Raw genomic sequence first — 23,604 nt, 5'->3', positions numbered from 1 at the left:
GGGCGAGCGGAAAACCAATAAATTCAGTTTCCTGGACCCTGCCACTGAAGTGCTCATTCTGAGTGACCTATTGCCCTTCTTGATATACGCACGAGCTGGCTTGATGTCAGTTGTCTGTTAAACGTTCAAAAACTGGACCGCAAGGAGGCTATTTAACTCGGCTCCCTAAATCTAAGCCTAGGGGCGCACTTGCTTTGGAATCCCACGCATATATTCTTTTTTGGAACTATATATTTTTTTTCGTACCATAGCTGGACCACAGAGTTGCCGGAACGGGCCGTGCCTTGTATATGTGTACTGTGACACTGTGTTTCTTTCCACAAGTTGCCGCTCTTCTGTCTTCCTTCTGCGCCCCTTCTCTATTGTGCCCCCCGCCACCCGATTCAACTTGCCCTTTCTCCCGCTACAACGGCAGCACACGCACTGGTGCTGCGGAGCGACCGTTTTCTCCCTCCTTGCCTCGGGTGCACGGGAACCTAGCTGCCGCTACTCTCGCCCCCCTCACTCTCCGACTTACGTCTCCCTCCTCCTGTGTGCTTTTTTCTTTTTCTTTCCTTTTTCGTTCTTTCCTTTTTTTTTCCTCACTGACCTCCTTGCTCTACATACATGTGACTCCGCCTTCCTCTTGCCCTGAATACCTGCCAAAGGCAGCTGTAAATCTGCCAAAGCGCCGAAAATCAATCACTATCACAACTGTTCTTCTCGGTTTGATGTATGTAAGAACGACCGGACACCCGGTCTGGTGTCTTCACTACCAGGGCCGAACTGCCATTTTTTTGTAAACCATGATGAAGATCGGTCCACCGATCGAAACTGTCGAAATTAAAAACTTGTTCTGTTTACCTTGTAGCACCACTCTATATATATATATATATATATATATATATATATATATATATATATATATCATCAGCCTATTTACGTCCACTGCAGGACGAAGCCCTCTGCCTACGGTCTCCAATCACCCCTGTCCTGCGCCAACCGATTCCAACTAGCACCCGCAAATTTCCTAATTTCACCGGACCACCTAGTCTTCTGCCGTCCTCTACTGTGCTTCCGTTCTCTTGTATGCACATTCTGTCACCCTAATGGTCCAATGGTTATCTAATCCGCAAATGTGCTCGTGTTTGCCTATTTCACAAGGTTTATATTTCTAACCAGGTGCTCAAGAATCAACTTATCACCCCACCTACCTACACTTCATCCCGTTCTGACCACAGATATAAAGTTGCCGTCCCATCCTCCCGAGCGAACAAGTATCATGATTCTTTTTTACCCCGCACAAGTGTCGACTGGAACCACCTTCCTGCTGCCATCATTCAGATCACTGATGTATCTCCATTCAAAACAGCAGTCTACCACGCTATCGCTTAACGTTGCCTGCATACCATTGTCTGCCTATTACATTGCTTTGTAATGTATCACTCCTCTCTGTAGTGCCTTAGGCTCCTTTTGGCCTCCTAACTTCACTGAGCCCTATTATATCCCATTTACTGCCCTCTAATTCCTGCAATAGCGCTGCTAGACTTGCCTCACTAGGTAACGTTCTAGCGTTAAACGTTGCCAGGTTTATATTCCAATGGCGGCCTGTCCGGAGCCAGGGATTCTTAGCACCCTCTGCAGCGTCGCAGGTCTGACCGCCGCCCTGGTCAGTTGCTTCGCAGCTGCTGGGGACTGAGGGCCGGGGTTTGATTGTTGCGTTCATATAGGAGGTTGTGGCCGAGTACTGCACCAGGGTGGCCAATTCTGCTCTGGTGAGGGAGTGCGTTACCGGTTCTGGTCACCGGGATCAGGCCACACTCCAGGCCTGTTTATGCAATTTTATCAACACGCAGACTTCTTTTTAATCCGGTGGAGAATTGCGCGGCAACGGGATTTGAAACACGGACCTCTTGCACTCGAGGCGGGTGTTCTACCTCTACGCCACCGCTGCACCCAATCTACGACTACTAGAATACTGTAGTAGTACACTACTGTACTAGTACAGTAATAAGTATAGCGACGAATTACTCACCCAAGGTAACTTCGGGTTTCACCTGCACATCAAGCAACGTGGTTCACTGTCTAGAATATGCCGCTTGTAGCAAGCAATATATAGGTGAGATTGGACAACAAATTCATACAAGACTCAACGGTCACCGCGCGGACACAAAACACAATTTACCTAAAGCAGTAGCCAGCCACTTTAATGAACATGGTCATATATTTGACAAAGCAAGGCTCTATATACTGCAAAAAATTTTCCGTTCCCGTCGCGAAAGGAAATATACGGACTCATACCTCATACACAAGTTTAATTGCCTACACCCGGCGGGAATTAATTTGGCACGTGGAAACTTAAAATCTTTAAAAGCAGTTACTTAAATCTGAAATTCTCCTATCATCAACCAAGACACAAAACACATTATGCCACTAGTTAACCTTAATTCTTAACCTCACCTACTCTTCCATTCCAAAACGAATTTTTTTTTCCTGCCTACTACACAATTTAATATACTCTTTCCGGTTTTTACGTTTATATCAACTGTACGACCCCCTTCTCCCATGTACACTTGCCCCCGCCCGCTTCTGCGCACGTCACCCTCCTATTTGTTATTCCGGTTTCGGTTCCCCCCTCTCTTTCCCTTTTCAAATATATTTTTTGAAACACCCTCACCAACACATTCCGAAGTCAATAGGCCTTTTTCGGCGCCTCAGCCCAGGGTATCGCCATTTCTGGATGCCGTAGTGACGACACCTGCGTTGAGCGACTGGGGCAGTGCCCCTTGAAAGACCATGCCGCTGCCTTTCAGTCACCCCATACATTGCGCCGCAGACTCCTCGTCGCCATCTTAATTACTTCAAAATTACTCGACGTATTGCTGCTATGCTACTCGAGTCACTCTTTTAACTCATGTTTTTTTGTCTTTTGTGTTACTCGCGCTTTGACCGCCTGACCGGCTCTTCTAGGGTGCGATCTTGTACGCGTTCCAAAATAGAACGGAGGCGGTTCGTTCCACCGAGCCAAATACGATTCGTCAATTCGAACCATGCCGAACGCCATGACGTCAATTGTGACGTGATATCTGCTGTCAATCATTCCGTGTCGTCTGCTATCGGACAAACGGAACGGAACATACCGCCTGTTTCGTGACGTAAAGAACGAACCGCCTCCGTTCTATTTTGGAACGCGTACAAGATCGCACCCCTAATGCCACAAAAACATGCCGCCAATGACACCCCTGAATGCTTCCTAACCTCTCGCCTCTCCAACGCCCTCCCATGCCCCTGTCTTTCTTTAATTTTTCTTTCTTTCTTGTTCTTTCTCTCCTTTTTGTCTTGGTGTCGCTCTGGCTTTTTTTTCTCCGCTTCACTTTCTTTTCTTTTCTCCCCGAGTTCCCACTATCCCGCTCTAGTCCCCTCGTCTTGGGAACGAAGCTCACACACGTCGGACGACAGCGCTCATTACCCCTGAAGTCTCTCCCTTTAAAACTAGTGGCCAGCTACAGCACCCGCACGTGACGTCACTGCACTAACCCTTTAAAACTAACATGCCGAGGACGACGAGGCCGCCTTTGACGAAGATAGGTCCTCCTATCGAAATGTTGGCAAGCGTTTCTGAGGCACCTTATCCCTGTTTACGAACTTTGGACCACAGGGCGCATACCCAGTCACCCTAGTTGGCGTCAAATAGCTTCATTAAACAGCGGCACATATTCAGTGACTCAAGTTGGCGTGAAAGAGGTAAGATAGAGACAATCCTACATACCGCAAACTGGGTGAGGCTCCCTAAGAATGCTAATCGCGTTAAACAAGCCCGACAGTTGGTTTTCAGCCCGGTTTTCTCAGCAGTCCGATGCTATCCACATCAGACCGTGGACTGCCCGGTCACCGAAGTTGGCATGAAAGATGTTATACATGGACAGATATATCGCAAACTGGGTGAAGTTCCCAAAGACTGCTAATCGCACTACTATGTCGCAGGCGGGCGGATCGTGAGCTGACGGTGCACTTCAACGCGCACTTCGCGCTGGGCGCCCCGCTGGATGCCGGTGATCTGTACCTGCTTGTGGCTGACGAGCTGCTGCATGGCCGCCTAGGCGTCTTCGGGGGACTCAAGGTGGATCTCGAGTCATTCAGCCTGCAAGGTGACGTCTTTCATTCTGTAACACTTGAAATGAAGTCATCATCCTCATCATCATCATCATCACCTTGGCTACGCCCACTGCAGGGCAAAGCCTCTCCCATACTTCATCCAACTACCCCGGTCATGCGCTAATTGTGGCCATGTTGTCCCTGCAAACTTCTCAATCTCCTCCGCCCGCCTAACTTTCTGCCGCACCCTGCTACGCTTCCCTTCTCTTGGAATCCAGTCCGTAACCCTTAATGACCATTGCTTATCTTCCCTCTTCATTACATGTCCTGCCCATGCCCATTTCCTTTTCTTGATTTCAACTAAGATGTCGTTAACTTGCATTTGTTCCCACACCCAGTCTGCTCTTTTCCTATTCTTTAACGTTACACCCATCATTCTTCTTTCCATAGCTCGTTGCGTCGTCCTCAATTTAAGTAGAACCCTTTTCGTAAGCCTCCAGGTTTCTGCCCCGTAGGTGAGTACTGGTAAGACACAACTGTTATACACTTTTATTTTGAGGGATAATGACCACCCGCTGTTCATTATCTGAGAATGCCTGCCAAACGCATCCAGCCCATCCTTATTCTCTGATTTTTTCAATCTCATGATCCGGATCCGCGGTCACTAGCTGCCCTAAGTAGATGCATTCCCTTACCAATTCCAGTGCCTCGCTACCTATTGTAAACTGCTGTTCTCTTTCGAGACTGTTTCCCTTTCGTTAACGCTGTGAGCCTGGTACTTCGCAGTCACGAAGGGCATGCGCGTTGTCAGTGTGACGCAGCATTCTTGACCGGAAAGTAGCGAGCGCCGAGTTTTTAAGAAAGGAAACGCAAGCAAGGCAGATGACGTTTATTGTTGTGGGACAAATATACACCCCAAACGGTGCAACCGTTTTAAGAGTGTGGCAGATATACACCCTCAAGGGTGTACCTTTGCCTAAGAGTGTATCTCACCACACAACAATAAACGTCATCTGTTTTTTCCGCATTTCCTTTCTTTAACGCTGCGAGCCCGGTACTTCCCAGTAACGAACGGCATGCGCGTTATCAGCATGACATAGCATTCCCGACCGCAAAGTAGCGGGCGCGGACAAAAGTGCACCCTTTGGGGTGTATATCTGCTACACAAGGATAATCGTCATCTGCCTTGCTTGCGTTTCCTTTCTTGAAAACGCCGCCCCCGCTACTTTCCTCTCGGCAAAGCTATCTCATGGTGATAATGTTTGTCTCCTTCGTTACTGGGAAGTACCGGGCTCGCAGCGTTAAAGAAAGGAAATGCGGACAAGACAGATGACTATTCTTGTTGTGTCGCAAGTATACACTCCGAAGGGTGCAACAGTCTTTAGAGTGTATTGGGCGCTTTACTGAAGCCCGGCAGTGGCGTTCGAAGTCGTCGGCCCAGCAGCAGTTCTGCAACAGGGAAGGACATACAACTGAGCAGTTCCAGCCAGAAATCGTTTCCCCTTTCGGTATTGCCATTTGTTGGGTGTGTTGGTAAACTGACTTGGAAAGCATATTTCGCTCCAGCAAACAAGGAGAGAAGTGAGACGACACCACAATACGCTACCACTAGCGCATTGTGGTGTCGTCTCCCTTCTGTCCGTGTTCGCTGGCGCTGGATATACTTTCCAATTCTTTCGGTAGTTTTTTAAGGATTCTTTGTACCACCTGAACCCCTCTTTCTGCTAGCCCGTTCGAGCTTGAAAACCGCGGGCTTGAAGTGGAGTGCTTAAAATCATAGCGTTTTGAGAAGAGCAGAAATTCGCGGCTGGAGAATGGTGGTCCATTGTGAATGCACACTTTGATCGGTATGTCGTATCTGGCAAATATTCCACTTAATTTTTGGACAACACTCGCGGCTAATGTTTCCTGGAGCAGCTCTACCTCGCGGAAGTTTGATAATGTATCATACGCGCACAGATACGGCTTCCCAGCGTATTGGAATATGTCTACGCCGATCCTATGCCACGCATGCGCTGGCACACTGCTTTCCTGGCACACTGCGCACTTTTTTACAAGGTTTTCAAGATCAGCATTCATACCTGGCTCAAATGCTAAACGACGCGCACGCGACTTGCGCTCATTTAGGCCCATGTGGCCGTGCACAGTGTTTCTGGGCGCATACTAGTGGGGATCGCGACTTTGCAGCCCTTCAGCAGTACATCGCTTGCAGTCGAAAGTTCCGTCGCGAAGCCGGCCTTCCACGGGCTTGTTAGTCTGAAGGCAGGTGATGACGCTTTGCAGGTAGCAGTGAATGCGTGTTTCTTTAGCGTGGCGATCCAACGTGGCGTCGTTTACGATTGACGAGACAGCACTGGCGGCACGAGCTTCGATGTCTTCGTCGGCCTCGACTCCTTGCGGCTTTCCGACCGAAGCGCGCGACAGCCGCCAACACGAATTGCTTTGCTGGAACAAGTAAAACTCTTGCTTGGGCTAGTTGGTTCATGCATGAAGTAGGCAAAGGCAAGGCGCAGAAGACCAGGACTTAGGAAGAATTAATTACACGAGCGGTACATATTTGTCCACGGTTTTAAGCAGAAGGTGAGCTTTTCGACCTATTTGTACGGAACCTAAGGCAGCTCGCATGATCACACAACTTCAGCGTTACGGAAGATTCGATTATGTGTGACCAAATTGTATTCGGAATTAGCGACGACAAAGTGCGCGAGAACCTTTTTCGTGACAGCATTTTGACACTGGTGAGAGCAGAGGAAGTCTGCAAGGCTGCCGAGTTGTCAGTTGCACAGCATCAACTCTGGGCACGCGAACAGCGGCAGATCAACCGTATCTAATCAAGATCGAAGGAAACTGATTAACCCACAGTACTCAGATGCCGTAGGTGCGGGATCGTGAGCACGGCCCGAGAAATTGCCCGGCGTTTGGACGAACCTGTCGTAGATACGGACGACACAACCGCTTTCCAGTACGATGCAAAAGCAAAGCGCAAGTGGCCTAAGTCAGCGCCGATGAAGACTTCACACTTCATGATGTATCAGTGGAGAGAGTCGTACGCCATCGTGACTGGCTAGTGCAAGCGCGAATCGGCAACAAGCCCTTCAACCTGAAGGGTGGAAGCCGGTGCACAAGCGAACCTGCTGCTCCATGGTGTGTATCGCATCTTGCGGCCAACCTAGAGAGAGCTAAGAGAGAGGAACTCCGTTTTTCGCTAGGAGGCACGCGTAGTGGCGGAGTCCAGCAATTTTGACCATCTGGGGTTCTTTAACGTGCACCTAAATCTAGGTACACGAGTGTTTTCGCCCCCATCGAAATGCGACCACCGTGGCCGGGATTCGATCCCGCGACCTCGTGCTCAGCAGCCCAACATCATAGCCACTGAGCAACCATGGCGGGTATATCGTTAATTTCTTGGCTTCCACCGTAAAGCTATTCGCGGATGACTACGTGATATATAGAAAGGTGACTAACACTGAAGGTGCTAATAACTTGCAGAACGACCTAAACAGGTTGATAAATCGTGCCAGGACTGGCAGATGGAAGTCAAGGTGAACAAACCAAAACTGTTTTTTTTTCACTACAAAATTGAGCCCAATAACGCATCACTAAACACTGAATAACCAGTTGAACATGTATCCAACTTTAAGTACCCCGATGATCATTTAGCGTGTGATTTAACATGGAACTTACATATTGACACTATAACTAGCAGCACTTTTAAAGCACTCGGATTCATTAGGCGTAACTTGCATTTCGCTAACTCTGCTACTAAACTTTTAGCTTACAATACACTAGTCCGCTCTAAGCTTGATTATGCTTCACCAATCTGGAGCCCTCACCAGGCATACCTCATAAATAAACTGCAATCTCTTCAGAACAAAAGTGCCCGTTTCATAACAAGGAATCACTCTCAGACATCTAGCATTACTGAAATAAAAATGTCCCTAAACTTGCCTTCTCTGCACTCGCGCAGACTGCTGTCATTTTTCTCTCTTTTAGAAAATCTATCACAAACGTTCCCATCTATCGGTACTTATCAAATCTGCCCACTGAATATTTGCTCGACTAGACCGCGAATTGAAACTGATGCCTTCCTTCGCCCGAACAAACCTGTATTTATATTCACATTTAGTCCTCGCTGTTTGTCATTGGAATCAACTATCACAAGATATTGCCTGTATAATAAACCATGACGAATTCACTCGCAAATTAAATCTTCTTGGTGTCTGAATGACTTCGCCTAATCGTCTCAGATTTATTATGTGCTTATGTTTTCTTGTTAAAAACACTATATAACATGAACAAATTTATTCAATTTACTATTCTTTTAGAATGTGAATGCTCAGCCTCGTTTGTTTATTCTCCCAGGTAGCACAAAAGAGATACATAACGTGTTAAAGCGTTTATCCGAGGCCATAAAAACGGTTTAAAGAAACGAATAAGACAACTTCGTTGTTGAAACGTCGTGTATATCTGCTAATGTCCGGCTTAATTACATTTTTCAGACGATCTAGAACAGCTCTTCAAAACGTATTCGAAAAGCTGCTCTTGAAATAGGATTGGGAAAGACACAAATAATCCCTTTACCAGGGCTCTTCATATATGATTTCTAAAGGCTTTTAAGACATTTTCAAAAAGCTGGTCTAGAAGTAGTCTTGAGAGGTTTACGATAATCTGAAGCTCGTTTTCGCGGTTTCCAAATCAGCTTCTGAGCTGCTGGCGCAGTGCCCAACGCTGTTGCCTATAACGGTCGACCCTCGACCAAGTCACATGAAAAGGAACATGTCCACGAAAATGAATCCGCAATGCCGCCTTCGGTATGCAGCAACGATGTTTACAACTAAAATGGGCATGACATGCAGCTAAGAAATGGGCGCGTCTTGACAATCGGTCTGGCCAGGGCGTTTGTGCCAAGCGCGCAGGAAGTGAGCATATCACAAAGCAACACTTTATTGCAAAACTAATACTTATGCAAGGTTTGTGCAAAATATATGGGAAATGCAAAGTCAATCGAATTAAGAGCACATCAAGAATGACTAAAACTCCCAGAAACAATTCTTAATGGTCTAGAAATTTATCAACAATGACTAGAACATGCATAAACGAAATACATAAGTACACATAAGTGACGAACATGAAGAACGCGAAGTGTGCTAAGGTTTCTTATTTTGCACAGTAAAGAAGACATGCTATCAGATGAAAAGATTAGAGTTATTTAGAAATTGATATCACAGCAACTGCAAGAAGCGTAATGAAAGTGCGATATTCAATCGCATGGTAGCTGCCTACAAGCAATGTTACCAATAATCTAGAAGCTTGAAAAGAACACAAAAAGGAATAACGATACATACTATCAAAAATCAATGCTCCTGTATGGGAACCAAGCAACGGGAACATATCAAAATTGAAAAAGAATTGCCTGTACGGTACATAACATCTAGTAATGGTGAATGAATTAAATAAACTATAAAACGAAAAAGACAACAATAAAGTGAAAGATAGCATAGAATACTCAAACAATGAAATCTGTGTAAAACAGAGCACCACTGTAAGGCAGAGTATGATGAGACTGAGTAACGCTACATAACAAACAACAAACGAGGGTCCCGTTGCAGGCTTTGACTTTGGGACCCTCGTCTGTATATTGTCTCTTACCAATTCATTGTACTTAAAGAATAATAAACTGCACTGAACTGAACCTTTGTACTCTAAGACACGAGAAGTGAATGTGAAAGCATCGTTATTAGAAACTTTTCTAAACCTGGAAATTAACTGGGATGCACAGGCGTTTCAGTAACCAAGGGAGCAATGGTCATAATAAATACGAACCGGTTTAAATAAACTGCATTGTACAAAAGGCACATATGTACCACTCTCGCAAAAACAGGCATAAGGTCGCAATGAATCATTTGCAAGCCCATAAATACATTCATACACTTTGAACACATCTCCAGTCTCCTAGAGTAAATAAAAGAAATTGGCTCGCCATCCCGGCCCTGCGAAAGTGGATCTCCAGCGAAGCTGTTTAATACCACCACTACAACTGCTGTGGGGGTATGCAATGCTTTACTGCTTTACAGTGATGGTAATTTTGACAGCACACCGCCGCGCGTAGCGGCGCTGCAACAACACTGAAATCAGGTGCTAGTCGGGTTATTCCATATACACAAGGTTAGGGACGTCACTTCCCACGTCGCAAGCCATCATCACCACGGCAGCTTGCACAGCAGTAATCGTTACCAGGAAAGGTATACGGGGAGCGCCACGTGATTCGCATTGTTACGAGGCGCACCTTATGGTGGGTCCACACGGCGGACGGCTCCGCGAAAATCTGTTCCGCGGAGGCTTATTCCGCCGTCCGGCTGCGAAGCGCATCCAGACGACCGACGGAGTCAGCAGACGACCCAGCCGGAAAAATAAAGATGGCGGCACCGCCCGAAGTGACTGCCGTCCGCCTCAAACCTGTCAAGTCGTCGTCGTCCACTGTGTGGCCCGTAACTTTAAAACTGAGGCTTGCGTTTGGTTTAAATTTGTGTCCAAAATATTCGACAGCAAAGTATTCGTGATGAGTGGGCACCGTTTCCGAAAGCCATACTCAGATTCTCGGCGAGTAGGCTTAGTGTGGCTGTATTAGCTGAACATGGCCTCGAAGATTATGCGGCGGCCCGGGTGGATCTCAGTGGCCGTAAGTTACAAATGCTTGCTTGTTTCCATTCGTTCTAGATGACACCGTCGGTGTAATAAAGACATTGTCATACGTGTTTTTCACTCTGAATGAATATGGAGATCGAAAGGAAGCGACGGTTGGCCGCAATGGCTGTTGTTTTTTTCCGAATTGGGTCATGATGAGTACTTCTTTCATCTAAAGAGGTCTTGTACGCAAAAGGACTATATCACTAACAAGCATCTCGCTTTGCAAAAGCACTTGTACCGAGAGCTGTAGGTCAGTGACATTGCGGAATACCGGAGGCTGCTTCGAGTGACAAGAGAGCAGTTTCTTTAGTTGCTGCCAAATCGTCTCTTTCGCTCTCGTGTCCGCGTAATCGGTGAGAGTCATGTCCCACAACTGCTCCACGAGATGCAAGAAAAAGAAAGTTGCCTCGTCGATCGACTTCAACGCAGTCGCTCTTGTGCGAGTCGCGCGCGCAAACAGGCACGAACGGTGTCAACAGCGATGAAGCTGTTTCAGAAAGATCCCAAAGCCGCGCTTGTTGCCAGACTGTAGAGCACGCTAGGCTAAATCCGCAGCATTAGAATCCGGATGCGAAAAACAGCTCGGCATTTTCCGTCCGTGGGGGTCGCGCACGACGCGCGCACGGCATGAATTCGTGACGCGTAGTCACGTTACGCGCACTCCGTCGCGGTAAAAGTCCGTCGTGTGGATCCATCATTATCAACAATTATGCGGCTCGAATGCTTGGTATGCGCTTGTTCTTTATTGAAAGGTACGCTGTTCTGTATGCTGTATCCGTGATTCCAAATAATGTTCGCACTGTGCGCTTCACTTTGCTGAAGCCTTTGCCTTACGGGGGTACAGACCACTGCTACTGGCCCTGCACTACCGCCACGATCGGCCCGCATTTTCGGTAACAGACACGAACAGAAAAAACGCCGAAAACTGGGTGCTAACAGCTTCGCTGTAAAAAGCACTCTGACTGATAAAAAGCGTTCACACGTGTAGCCCCGAGCAAAGCACGCGCTCGCATATTGACTATTTTACTAATAACGCTAACCGCATGCCTGGTTACTTGCGCCGTAATTTTAGCTCTGCCACTTCTTCCCTAAAGCTAACTCTTTACAACACTTTAGTTCGCTCCAAATCGCAGTATGCTCCAGCCATTTTGGATCCGACTCAGTCTTCATTAGTTTCTACGCTAGAAATTATTCAAAACCGCGGTGCACGCTTTGTCGTATCTAATTATTCTCGCTATGCAAGTACCTCTTCAATGAAGCGAACTCTTAACCTACCTGATCTTTCATCACGCCGCAAATGTTCCCTTCTCTCCCTTTTCACAAAGTTGTTCATTTGAAACCCCTTTTAAAAGAAACCCTTCTTGCCCCTCCGTCTTATATTTCGGCCCGCACTGACCACAGCCTTAAAGTCGGGGTTCCAATGTGCCGTACAATCCGGTACAGTGACTCATTCATCCATAGGACAAGCACGGACTGGAATCGCCTTCCCGCATCAATCGCGCTCATCGCCGACTCTACCAACTTCAAGACCGCTTTTCACAATGCATTTTGTTAATATTGTTTGTTAATACTTTTTGTTCGTATTTTTACTGCATTACTTTTGCTTTCGACTCCGCTCCTTTCTGTAACACATTCGGGCCTTGAAAGTACGTGAAACAAATAAATAAATAAAGAAATAAATAAATAAATAAATTCTTTACCAGTTCACCCCCACTTTCACACCCGAAAATATTTGGCACAAAGTCCAGGCAGAGTTCCATTGATGAACAACTTCTGAGCACACCACCTTGTATTCTGCAGTTCCGCTGGCTATGGCACTGTCATGCATGATGCTACTTAAAATGTTTTCGATGTGCACACACTTGCTGCCCTGGACAGGTATGCCCAGATATTTGCACTGGTGCTCCATTTCATCGAAGTGGACACGAAATTTTGCACTACGCTGCTAGCTGAGATGTTTCGGATGCAGATGCAGTGGCTTCACCAAAACGACTTGCCCACATACCATCCCTGACACATGTATGCGTTCGCTCTTTACTTGGTAGCACTGAACTTTATATGTACCGTCTCGGTGTGCTTGCCAGTTAAGTGTGCAGGCCTCATACTCAAGTTTTTGCAGCTTGTTATGAAACATATAAGAGCATACTTAAGCTACAATGTGAAAGATACGCTAAATTTTATTACTTACGAAAGTGGCATGACCACAAAATATGCAACTACAACAATGTATGCAGATCATAGAAGTAAGCATAACCACTGCTAACTATAAAAATGTATTGCGGAAATTCTTTTCAACAGGCTGTTCGATGAAATGGGCACATAATATGTAGATCCCACATTAGGTATACTAAGCATTTGAACTATGTAATCACAATGTAAATTGCGTCCACTCGCCTTTCCTGTGCTCGCAATCTGATTCTTTGCATTCCTAAACGATTTCGAGGAATTCTTTTAAAGTACATTAGGGGAGATGCCCCAATGTATATCCACATATTCTCCCACCCTTTGACCAGGGGCCACTGTGTGGATGCCAGTGCACTGAATGAGAACAATCAGTTGGTACATTAAAATGGAGCAAGAATTAAAGCTACTATTTACTTAACGTATTATCACGTTTTGTGTCACCTGTCATGCGCTTACTACCATTCTAGATACCAGGCTAAGTTACCAAGCATTAGTCCGATATTGCTGTATTTATTGGCACCTTATCGCCTTGTAATCACATTTTCTACTAAGGGCTCCAGGTAGGGACCAATATATTATTACGATATGATTGAGCGATGCTCAAGAGACGAGCCGCCGCGAGAACGACGAAGAAGTTGGTCGGTGCCCTTGGCACGAGCGAGTGTCAGCCTGGCTCCAGTGTAAATAGCGTGTCAATTTAATAGCATCTCTCTTCTGTGTCTTTCCACACGTAACAATATTGATACAACGTAGGAACCATCTTTAAACAACTTGCGCAAGTTCGTGCACCTTCCAAGAGGACAACGGCGTATTGGTGAAAAAGACGAAGACATTATGGCACGTAGATTCGCCGCACGCACTCGCATCGTAGGTGGCCGTTGTCGGGGAATACAAGAAGAGGTGAAGCGACGCTCGAGAGAGAAGAAGGCATCTCCTGTTCGGAACGCGGCAGTCACCTTTTTATTTACTTTCCAGGCACAAGTTAGCCCACAATAAATAGTTGTGTCTGAACCCTTGAACACTGCACGGTGGAAGTAATCACGGGCAAGAGGAGGAAGGAGAGCACTTTCCTGGTGAACGTCTACAGCAATCCGTCCCACGGACAACAGGAATTCAAGGCACTCTTCCACAAAGCGAGTTCAGTCGCGAGAAGCAATACGCTCATAGTGTGCGGAGACTTTAACGCTCCGAGCCAAGACTGGGGCTACCACAGAACGACGGTCAAGCGGAGAGAGCTCATGCAAGACGCCACCGACGTGGGACTGAACCTAATCACGGATCCGGCCTTTCCCACCAGGATCGGCACATCGGTTACGAGAGACACCACTCCGGACCTTACCTTCGTGAAAACCGACGGAGGATCGAGAGAAGCAAAATGGAGAAACACGGGCCATGAGCTGGGCAGCGATCACTACATCGTGGAGGTCGTCGTACCGCTCGAAGGCCGAGGCAACAGCGGCATAAGGAAGCATCCCATTACGGATTGGGACGCCTTTCGAAAGGCGCTACCCGCGGTGCAACTGGACATTACGGACATCGAGCAATGGGCGGCCAACGTCGTTGAGACAATAGAAGGAGCCACCAAAGAGCTGGAGACGGACGAACGGATAGACAAGATGGACAGTCGGCTGGCCCACCTGATAGAAGCCAAGCAGTCCATAAAGGCGAGGTGGCAGAAGCGACGAACCAACCGAAGTCTAAGGAAGAAGATCGCCGAGCTCAACAGGCAGATCGAGGTCCACTGCAGGGTGCTATGCACCCAACAGTGGAACGAGGCCTGCAACGAAGCCGACGCACAGATGCACAAGGGCAAGACGTGGAACATGCTGCGGCACCTCCTCGACGAAACCACGACCAAGGGCCACCAACACAATAACCTGGCCAGAATCCTACACAAGGCAATCTGTGAACACGGGGAGGACGAGGTCAAGGGGCGCTTGGACGCCAAGTACCTACCGACCACACCCACGGAAAGACACCCGGATTACCAAGGCAACGAGAACGAGACGCTAGATCGAGACATCCAGACATGGGAAGTCAGAGTTGCCCTGCAGGATCTCAATGGCAGGTCCGCCGCGGGTCCCGATCGAGTGACCAACAGAGCGCTCAAGAACCTCAACGAAGCGGCCATCGAAACGCTCACGAACTTCTACAACAAGTGCTGGCAAGAAGGAAGGCTGCCCAAGCAATGGAACGCAGCCAAGACGATCCTCATCCCCAAGCCTGGCAAGCCGCCCAACATAGAGAACTTCAGGCCGATCTCGCTCACTTCTTGCGTGGGAAATGTCCTCAAGCACGTTCTCATGAACAGGTGGCAGCGTTACCTGGAAGAATCGGAGCTTTACCCAAATTCCATCATCGGGTTTCGGAAGAAGCTCGGGACGCAAGACGCCATGATCTTACTGAAGAACGAGATCATCGACGATACGACGGGCACCAAGGACAACAGAGCCATACTCGGGCTGGACTTGCAGAGCGCCTTCGATAAAGTGAGGCACTCGGCTATCCTGGCCCAAGTATCCAGACTAAACATGGGCAGAAGGACATACCAGTACATCAAAGACTTCCTGACGGAACGGACCACCGAAATCTGCGCGGGAGACCTGCAGCTCGAAGAGAAGAAGCTGGGAAGCGTCGGAACTCCGCAGGGCTCGGTGATCTCCCCGCTACTCTTCAACCTCGTGATGATCGGGGTGGCCAACCGGCTAGATAGAGTAGCGGAAGTCCGACACAACATCTACGCCGACGACGTTACGCTATGGGTACCGGGAGGAAGCGACGGACACATCGAGACAACGCTGCAAGAAGCGGTCAACGCCATCGAGGAGCAGCTGGGCGGGTCGGGACTCGTTTGCTCTCCGGCCAAGTCAGAACTGCTGGTGATTCCACCGACAGGAGCGGGCAGGAAAAGAAAGAATATGGAAGTCGAGTACGAGCGGCCCAAGATCACGGTCAAGACAGCGGGAGGACAAGTAATACCGGAGGTCGAGAAGATTCGAGTGCTCGGGCTGCTCATCCAGCGAAACCGAGTCAATGGTGAAATGGTCAACAAGCTCGCGGCCAAAGCGGCCGCGGCAATGAGACTCATCAAGAGAGTGTCCAACAGAAGAGCGGGGATGAAGGAGGAGAGCCTGACTAGGCTCGTTCAATCCTTCGCAGTTAGCCACATAACGTACGTGGCCGCTTTCCACAACTGGAGGCCGAGCGAACGTAACAAGATAGACGCCACCATACGCAAGGCGTATAAGGCGGCACTCGGCCTCCTCGGGAGCACGAGCACCGAAAAATTCATGGCGCTGGGAGTCCACAACACGCTGGACGAAATAGCCGAAGCACAGAGAACGGCGCAACTCGAGCGTCTCTCTGAAACAAGAACCGGAAGAAAGATACTGCGGGATCTTGGCCTCGAGCCGAGGGAAGGCGAGCAGCAGAAAGACGTACCTATACCGGATAGCATCAACAGAAAGCTCAGGGTCTGCCCGATCCCGAGGAACGTGAACCCCGAGCACAACAAGGAGCGGAGGTTGGCGAGGGCCAGGGCTCTCGTGGACTTCCACGCCAGAGAAGGCGCCATCTACGTGGACGCGGCGGAGTACCGAGGGAGCAGCGACGCATACGCGGTGGTGGCTGTCGGGGCATCGACGGGTGCAACGAAGACCGCGGCGAGCGTCCGGACTCGAGAGGCGCACCGGGCGGAGGAGGTGGCCATCGCCTTGGCCGTCTCCGACCCCGGATGCACTACAGTGTTGTGTGACTCTAGAACGGCAGTGAAGAACTACGCCAAGGGTAGGGTATGTAGTGAGGCTGCGCGCATACTGCACAAGGCCGAAGACATCGGACGCACAAGCGCTGTGGTGATCAAGTGGTTTCCGGCCCACATGGGCAGTGACGTGTCGGAACGCGGGAACGTGAACCACAACGAAACGGCCAACTCGGCCGCGCGAGGACTAACCAACCGCGCAGCTGCAAGCACGGCCGACTCGGAGTGTTGGTCGCGGTGCAGTGCCAAGGACAAGATGACCACCTTCAACGAAATAGTGAAGTGGTACAGACTTAACAGACAGACTATGCCGCCACCTCACCCGGGGCTTACCCGGAAGGAGGCAGTGTTATACAGGCAATTACAGACGGGGTCCCTGCTCACCCCGGTGCTAGCTAAACACGTGTGTCCGAGCGTGTACGCGAGTGACGTGTGTAGACTGTGCGCTAAGGAGAGAGCCACCGCGGCTCACATCCTTTGGGACTGTAGTATAAATCCACGAGAAGCCAGCGAGAAAACGACGATCCCGCCGCAGCTAGAGGCTGCAACGAGGAGATATGACCAAGATACACAACTCAAGGCCGTCCAGCAGGTCTCGGCAGCTCTAGAGAGGCAGCGACCTCGCGAAACCGAGGAGAAGGGGGGCAGCACCCCGAGGAAGGGGGCGGCGGCCCTCTCGGATCCGCGGAAGTAGCGAGGAACCAAGACCTCGAGGAGCACAATGCACGAGATTGAGGTAGTGGCCGCGTCGCGGTAAAAGCTTGTCTTCCCTGCGTGGAGGGAGCCTAACCGACTCTGCAGGCATTTTCGCTAAAGTTGTTCTCTATCTCTATCTAACCCCTTGAACTGTTACAACTCTGCTGGAGGTGCGGGGTAATGATTTCCAGCCCCATTCGAGTAAAGCCAAGCAGCCCGCAGCCACGCCATTTCAGACTCAAAGAGCTCACGCCTGTCCACCAGCGCACGAGCCGTCGCCTACGTGGTGAGCCGCCTGAGTTTCCTCTTTTGCCGGAACCAACTAGAGCAGCAGCAGCAGACAATACCGAAATGGCATCGCAGACCGCCTCAACCCACATCGTCGTTGATCAGCCACGGACGCCCGAGCCTTTCTACGGCGACAGCTTCGAAGACGCGGAGGACTGGTGGGAAGGCTTTGAGCGCGTCGCGGACTACTCTGGATGCGACGAAACCCGGAAGCTCCGCAACGTTTACTTCGCGTTGGAAGACTGTGCACAAACGTGGTTTGCAAATCATGGAGCTGCCCTCCGGTCGTGGGATGACTTCCGACGGGAGCTGTTGGCCACGTATCCGAGCACAGACCGCAGGGAAAGAGCTGAAGCCGCTTTGCAAGCCAGAAGCCAACGAAACAACGAAAGCGTGGCAATGTATCTCTAAGATCATCATCATCATCATCAGCCTGGTTACGCCCACTGCAGGGCAAAGGCCTCTCCCATACTTCTCCATCTACCCCGGTCATGTACGAATTGTGCCGATGTCGTCCCTGCAAACTTCTTAATGTCATCTGCCCACCTACCTTTCTGCCGCCGCCTGCTACGCTTCCCTTCCCTTGGAATCCAGTGCGTAACCCTTAATGACAATCGGTTATCTTCCCTCCTCATTACATGGCCTGCCCATGCCCATTTCTTTTTCTTGATTTCAACTAAGATGTCATTAACTCGCGTTTGTTTTCTCACCCAATCTGCTCTTTTCTTATCCCTTAACGTTACACCCATCATTCTTTTTTCCATAGCTCGTTGCGTCGACCTCAATTTAAGTAGAACCCTTTTCGTAAGCCTCCAGGTTTCTGCCCCGTAGGGGAGTACTGGTAAGACACAGCTATTATACACTTTTCTCTTGAGGGATAATGGCAATTCGCTGTTCATGATCTGAGAATGCCTGCCAAACGCACCCCAGCCCATTCTGATTCTTCTGATTATTTCAGTCTCATGATGCGGATCCGCGGTCACTACCTTCCCTAAGAAGATGTATTCCCTTACCACTTCCAGTGCCTCGCTACCTATCGTAAACTGCTGTTCTCTACCGTGACTGTTCGGGACATATCTCGAAGATAAGTCCCGCTTATTCCGCTGGGCCGATCCGAGCATGAGCGAGGACAAGAAGCTTGGACATCTAATGGGCGGTTTCAAGCAGGAGCTTCTTGCCGGTTTAGTTCGGAGCCCTCCACGCACCGTGGCCGAATTCCGCATCGAGGAGACAACTATGGAAAGGAAACTTCAGCAGCGAGCGAGGCTCTACAACCTTGATATGAACGTCGCATCTGTGGATGCAATGTTGGCAATGTTCGGGAACAGCGTCGAGGTCTTACGAGAACTCGTAAGATCTGCGGTTCGAGAAGTTCTCCAGAGACAAGAGCGAAAAAATGGCCCTGCAGCGGTCTCTTCATTAGTAGTTGTTCGGAACGAAGTGAGACAAGCAGCCCGCGAACAGCACCCGCAAGCACAGCCACAAAAGGGGTCAACGGTACGGCCGACAGTATCGTACGCCGAGGGATCCCCAGGACGTACTTTCGTCATGGCAACTACCCATGTTGCGGAACCTCGGTTCTTGCCGCCTCCGCCTGAGACGAGATTTCGGAAGGCTGGCATATGACGCACTCCTGATAGAATCCCACTGTGCTACCAGTGCGGCGAAGCTGGTCTTCTCTACAGGATGTGCGAATACGGCCCAGCGGGACTTGGGCGGTTTCTATAAACGCTCCTTGCCGAAGAAACGGCGAATGCCCTTTTGAAATCGAGGAGTATTTGTCAACGTGCGAAAGCCCGTAGATCTCACAGCAACATCAACCTTGGACACCGCCCTTGCGCAACGTTGCACAGGCGTTTCTTGAAGCCTTTCAAGTTGCTTCACGTGCCTCGGATACACGACAATGCAAATGATGCGAGCTCCTATCACCATATGGGCGTCAGTGCCGACCGCTGCATCGCGTTCACCGCGGCGGCAGCCCAGCGTCGGAGCGTAAACAAACTTAAATCTCGGAGGCAACGTCGGAATAGCACCCTGGGTGCTAGCGGAAGTGCCCTGCGGCGAGAGACAATAGACGCGCAGCTCTGACCCCCCGGCGCCCAGGGGATATGTTTTTCGTATACGCGTCGGGGCCCACTGCCTCATCGCGCGGGCAGCCAGCGTAAACTAACTCGACCCCACTCTGGAATTCCGGTATGTCTAGGGGACAAACGCATACAACACGCACGAAGAAACCTCCTCCGTAGTGCCCAGGCAGAGTCATATATTCAAGTAGAAAGAGCCCCCAGATTTTCTCACTCGCGCCTGCGCACAAACGGCTGGCGTCGCTCGTTTCTGTTTATCGACTGTCCATCGTGTCGCGCAGAGCCACCCTCTGATCTCTCCCTTGACGCCACTCCGTCTCAAACAAGAGCAGTGAGCTGAGAGTTTCCACTGTACATTTCACAGGCCTTTCATTTCGGACGCCGTCAGTTTACATCATTGTGGTTCGATGATCGGCGCTTCTGAGCAGGCGCGATCACACTATGAGCCCGAGCGTGCCGGGCCGATACCGTTGAGTCCCATGTATATTAAAGCGAATAGCTTACTGTCTCCGGCTGTTTTTCTGGTTGATAAGAGGTCATTGGTCGGTCGTAAGTACTGCTGATGTGCAACGAAAACGTTCGTTCTTTTGCTCTCTCGCCAACTATATTTCGCTCGCTCGTTCTTTCGTTCGATCGCTCGTTCGGGCTATTCGCTTTTACTGACATTCATTGACGGTGGTTTCCGCACGTTGTTTTTGTCTACATTGTGCTCACAGTAGAATTAACCGCAACACTTTCTGCAGAGCACCGTTCCTCGTAACGGCTGTACCGATGTATTCCTTCGGTGCCATCGAAAGTGACGTTCGCTTTTTACTCAATACCTTTATTTATGCGTAATATACAGAAACCTTTCTAAGTACACTGCATAACAATGCTCACAGAATAGAACAGGAGAAAAATTAACATGCCGTCGGTAAAATACATCTCGTTGCGTAAGAAACTGAAAACGTGTAAAAAGCCATTTGGGCGGGCACTGCGCTGAGTTGCTGCAGCTCTTTGAATTTTGCTGCGTATCCTTCAGTAGCTACGTGCGATGGAAAGTGGTTCCATTCGATGATCACTTTGAAAAACGATGAGTGTGACATATCGGTCGTTTCTCATTTGCACCAGTGGTCACGAAAAAAAAGTTTCTGCAGGGGATTGGAAGAAATCGTCAAAAAACAATTGAATGATGATAAATGTTATGCAAAGCGAAAGCTATTGAAATAGAGGACCCGCCACGGTTGCTTAGTGGTTGTGGTGTTGGGCTGCTAAGCACGAAGTCACGGAATGCGCGTTAAAGAACCCGAGGTGGTCCAAATTTCTGGAGTCCCCCACTACGGCATGCCTCATAATCAGAAAGTGGTTTTCGTGCGCAATATCCCATAATTTCATTTCTTTTATTTAAAATAGAGGGTGCTCTTCAGAATCGCCACTAACACTGCGCGTGGTCTACTGACTGGCAGCACTACTCCGAAGTCGATGGGGAACTGTTGTCCGCGTCACAAAGAGCGGCTTCTATGTTACTGCACTCGCGCACCATGTCTTCGTGGGCTGTGGCGGTGTTAACTTCGTTTGCAATCGTTCGTCTCTTCTGACGTGAGGTCAAAACCACACAAGCCTTCTTTTTCGTAGCCGAACTCATGCTAACGCAGGCCGAATACAGCAGCAATTGAGACGACGAGTGAAGATTGATCAATGGAGAATTCTTCCGCCAAGAACGGCGCCGTAGGAAACCCAGCACGCAAACTGAACAGATACGGCCAGTCGTATGAAAACATTTTCGAAAGGTATGCACCGCTCGTTTTTAAGCTGTCCTGCTTGCGACGTTTTCAATGCGTCGACTTTGGTCAAAAATATGTTTGAGACGTTGAATCCATTATTTCGATGTTTTGAAGACTTTGTGTGCTACCTGGGACTCGGGGTGTAGCAAGGGAAGGGGGGGCTTATGGGGCTTCAGCCCCCCCCCCCCCCCGGAAATTTTTCCTGCTGTCATGCAACGCCGACCAAAACAAACCCCGGTGCCGGAAATTATTCTGGAATTGGTCTAGAATGTCTTTTTCACGCTCAAAAAGATATTTCAGCGCTCACATTATAAACTGGGGCTGGATTTCACGGCAGCGCCCATGCACCGGCAGTCACGTAACGCAAGGAGCCTCATGTGAGCACGAAGTTTCAAGGGCGTTTTGATGGCAAGTGGGCTCGTCGCGGCTTCTCGCGGAGGCCGCAGAATCTACGGAGCGCATGGATTTCAATTTCGAAACTTTAAGGGTGTAAAGTTCTCATGAACTTTTGATGCGAAAGGTGCCTTGACATTTCCAAACTCGTGCTTTAGATTTTCAATTCCGCAACGTTGTGGGTTTAATGTTCTTATAAACATTTGACGCTAAAGGGGCATAAACATTTCTAAAGTCGTACTTCATGCCATACAATGAGGCAAGCCAAATCAACACACTATCAGACAAGCTGAAAAAGCACGCAGGGAGGTCCGATGAGACGGAGCGTTGTAGTGATTCATTCGTGCCGTTATGTCACTGAAAAGAATATCAACGTTTCACCTGCGCCAAAGCACCCATGTCAAGACACTAAAGCCAGCAAAAGTGACTACGTTTGTAGTTATTTTTGTACTTTGACTTTGAGCCTGTTCAATTTTCTTCTACTCACTACCGGTGGGCTGCCAGAGCCAGCCAGAGCGCATGCGTTTTTCTCGTGTTGCCCCGACCACCACGCAGCGCACTTCGGTGCGCGTTCGTTTTTCTCTGGGCGAATGGATTTTCGCCTGGCAGAGTTTTGGACGCTTTCTGGATAGCAGACGATTGAAAGAAATAATTATCGTTTACGGCCATCACTGTGGGGACTCGACAGATTGCAATGCATTCGCTTGAGCACAGCCTCTCCGGAAAGCCTTGTCTCGCCGGTTTAGGATACCTAGCAGTATGCGTATCGTTCTGTGTGAACCAAGCCTCTCGCGTTTTATTCGATATTCCTTCGGTAGCTACATTAGCTGCCCAAAGTAGGCATTGAATGGCGGGCAACGTGCTTTCCTTTGATTTTTTTTTATTAGGTGCTCCGGCCCCACAAAAGAAAAAAAAGACATTGTTGCGCCCCAGCGAATTTCTGTAGTGTTATCAAGCACGCGTGATGTAACGTTATCAAGCCCGCGTGCTGATGTATAGCATGAGCAAGACAGATTACACGTGTCGCACTCTTGCTATCATGTCCAGTCATGTGACCCTTTTCTGTTTCGTATAAAACTAGCAACACCAAGCAATAAAGCGTTCTTTGATCTGCCACTACCCGCCGGCTACGTTCGATTACTTCAGTGGCGACGAGGATGGGATAGGACCGGCTGCACGATGACAGCCAGGCCACCTGAGTTCGACGACACCACCAGTAGCTGGAACACTTACCGGGTCCGTTTGGAAGCCTTTTTTGAGGGCCACAGCATCACAAATCCAGGGAAACAGCGTGCGCTTCTTGTGTCAGCACTAAGTGACAACGTGGTTCGCGTACTTCAGGGCCAGTGCCAGTCAGAATCGGTGAACCACCTGAGCTATGAGGCCGTCGTACAGCACCTGGACAACCACTTCGATCCCCAAGTCAACGAGATAGCAGCGAGCTATGCTTTTTTCATGCGGAACCAAGCGGAAGGCGAAAAGGTACGGGACTACATAACCGACCTGAGACGTCTTGCAAAAGATTGCAGTTTCGATAAGTTTTTGGATCGCATGTTGAGGGATCGGATTGTCTGCGGAATCCGTGATGAACAAGCTCGACGACACATGTTGTCCCAGAAGAAGTTGACCTTGGCGGAGGCCGAAGCTTTCGCTCTAGCAGCGGAAACCGCAGAAA

At 49.2% G+C, this 23,604-nt stretch overlaps 2 protein-coding genes across 3 annotated transcripts in view; both read left to right on the top strand.

Moving 5' to 3' along the window:
• Positions 1–23,604, top strand: part of LOC126545730 (uncharacterized) — a 984,485-nt gene that overhangs the window by 382,737 nt on the left and 578,144 nt on the right. For both annotated transcript variants that reach the window (XM_055061186.2, XM_050193681.3), the window contains one exon: positions 3,964–4,127. In XM_055061186.2, coding sequence (XP_054917161.2) covers positions 3,964–4,127 — 164 coding nt within the window. The remainder of the gene's footprint in view (positions 1–3,963; positions 4,128–23,604) is intronic.
• LOC126544202 (uncharacterized) lies at positions 14,561–17,413 on the top strand. Its single transcript, XM_050191438.3, has one exon. The coding sequence runs from the start codon at positions 14,562–14,564 to the stop codon at positions 17,397–17,399; it is 2,838 nt and encodes a 945-aa protein (XP_050047395.2). The 5' UTR covers position 14,561; the 3' UTR covers positions 17,400–17,413.

This window comes from Dermacentor andersoni, chromosome 1, assembly GCF_023375885.2.
Source record: "Dermacentor andersoni chromosome 1, qqDerAnde1_hic_scaffold, whole genome shotgun sequence".
Lineage (NCBI taxonomy): Eukaryota > Metazoa > Arthropoda > Arachnida > Ixodida > Ixodidae > Dermacentor > Dermacentor andersoni.
Note: the sequence above shows the minus strand (reverse complement) of the source record. Positions and strands in the feature narration are given on the sequence as shown.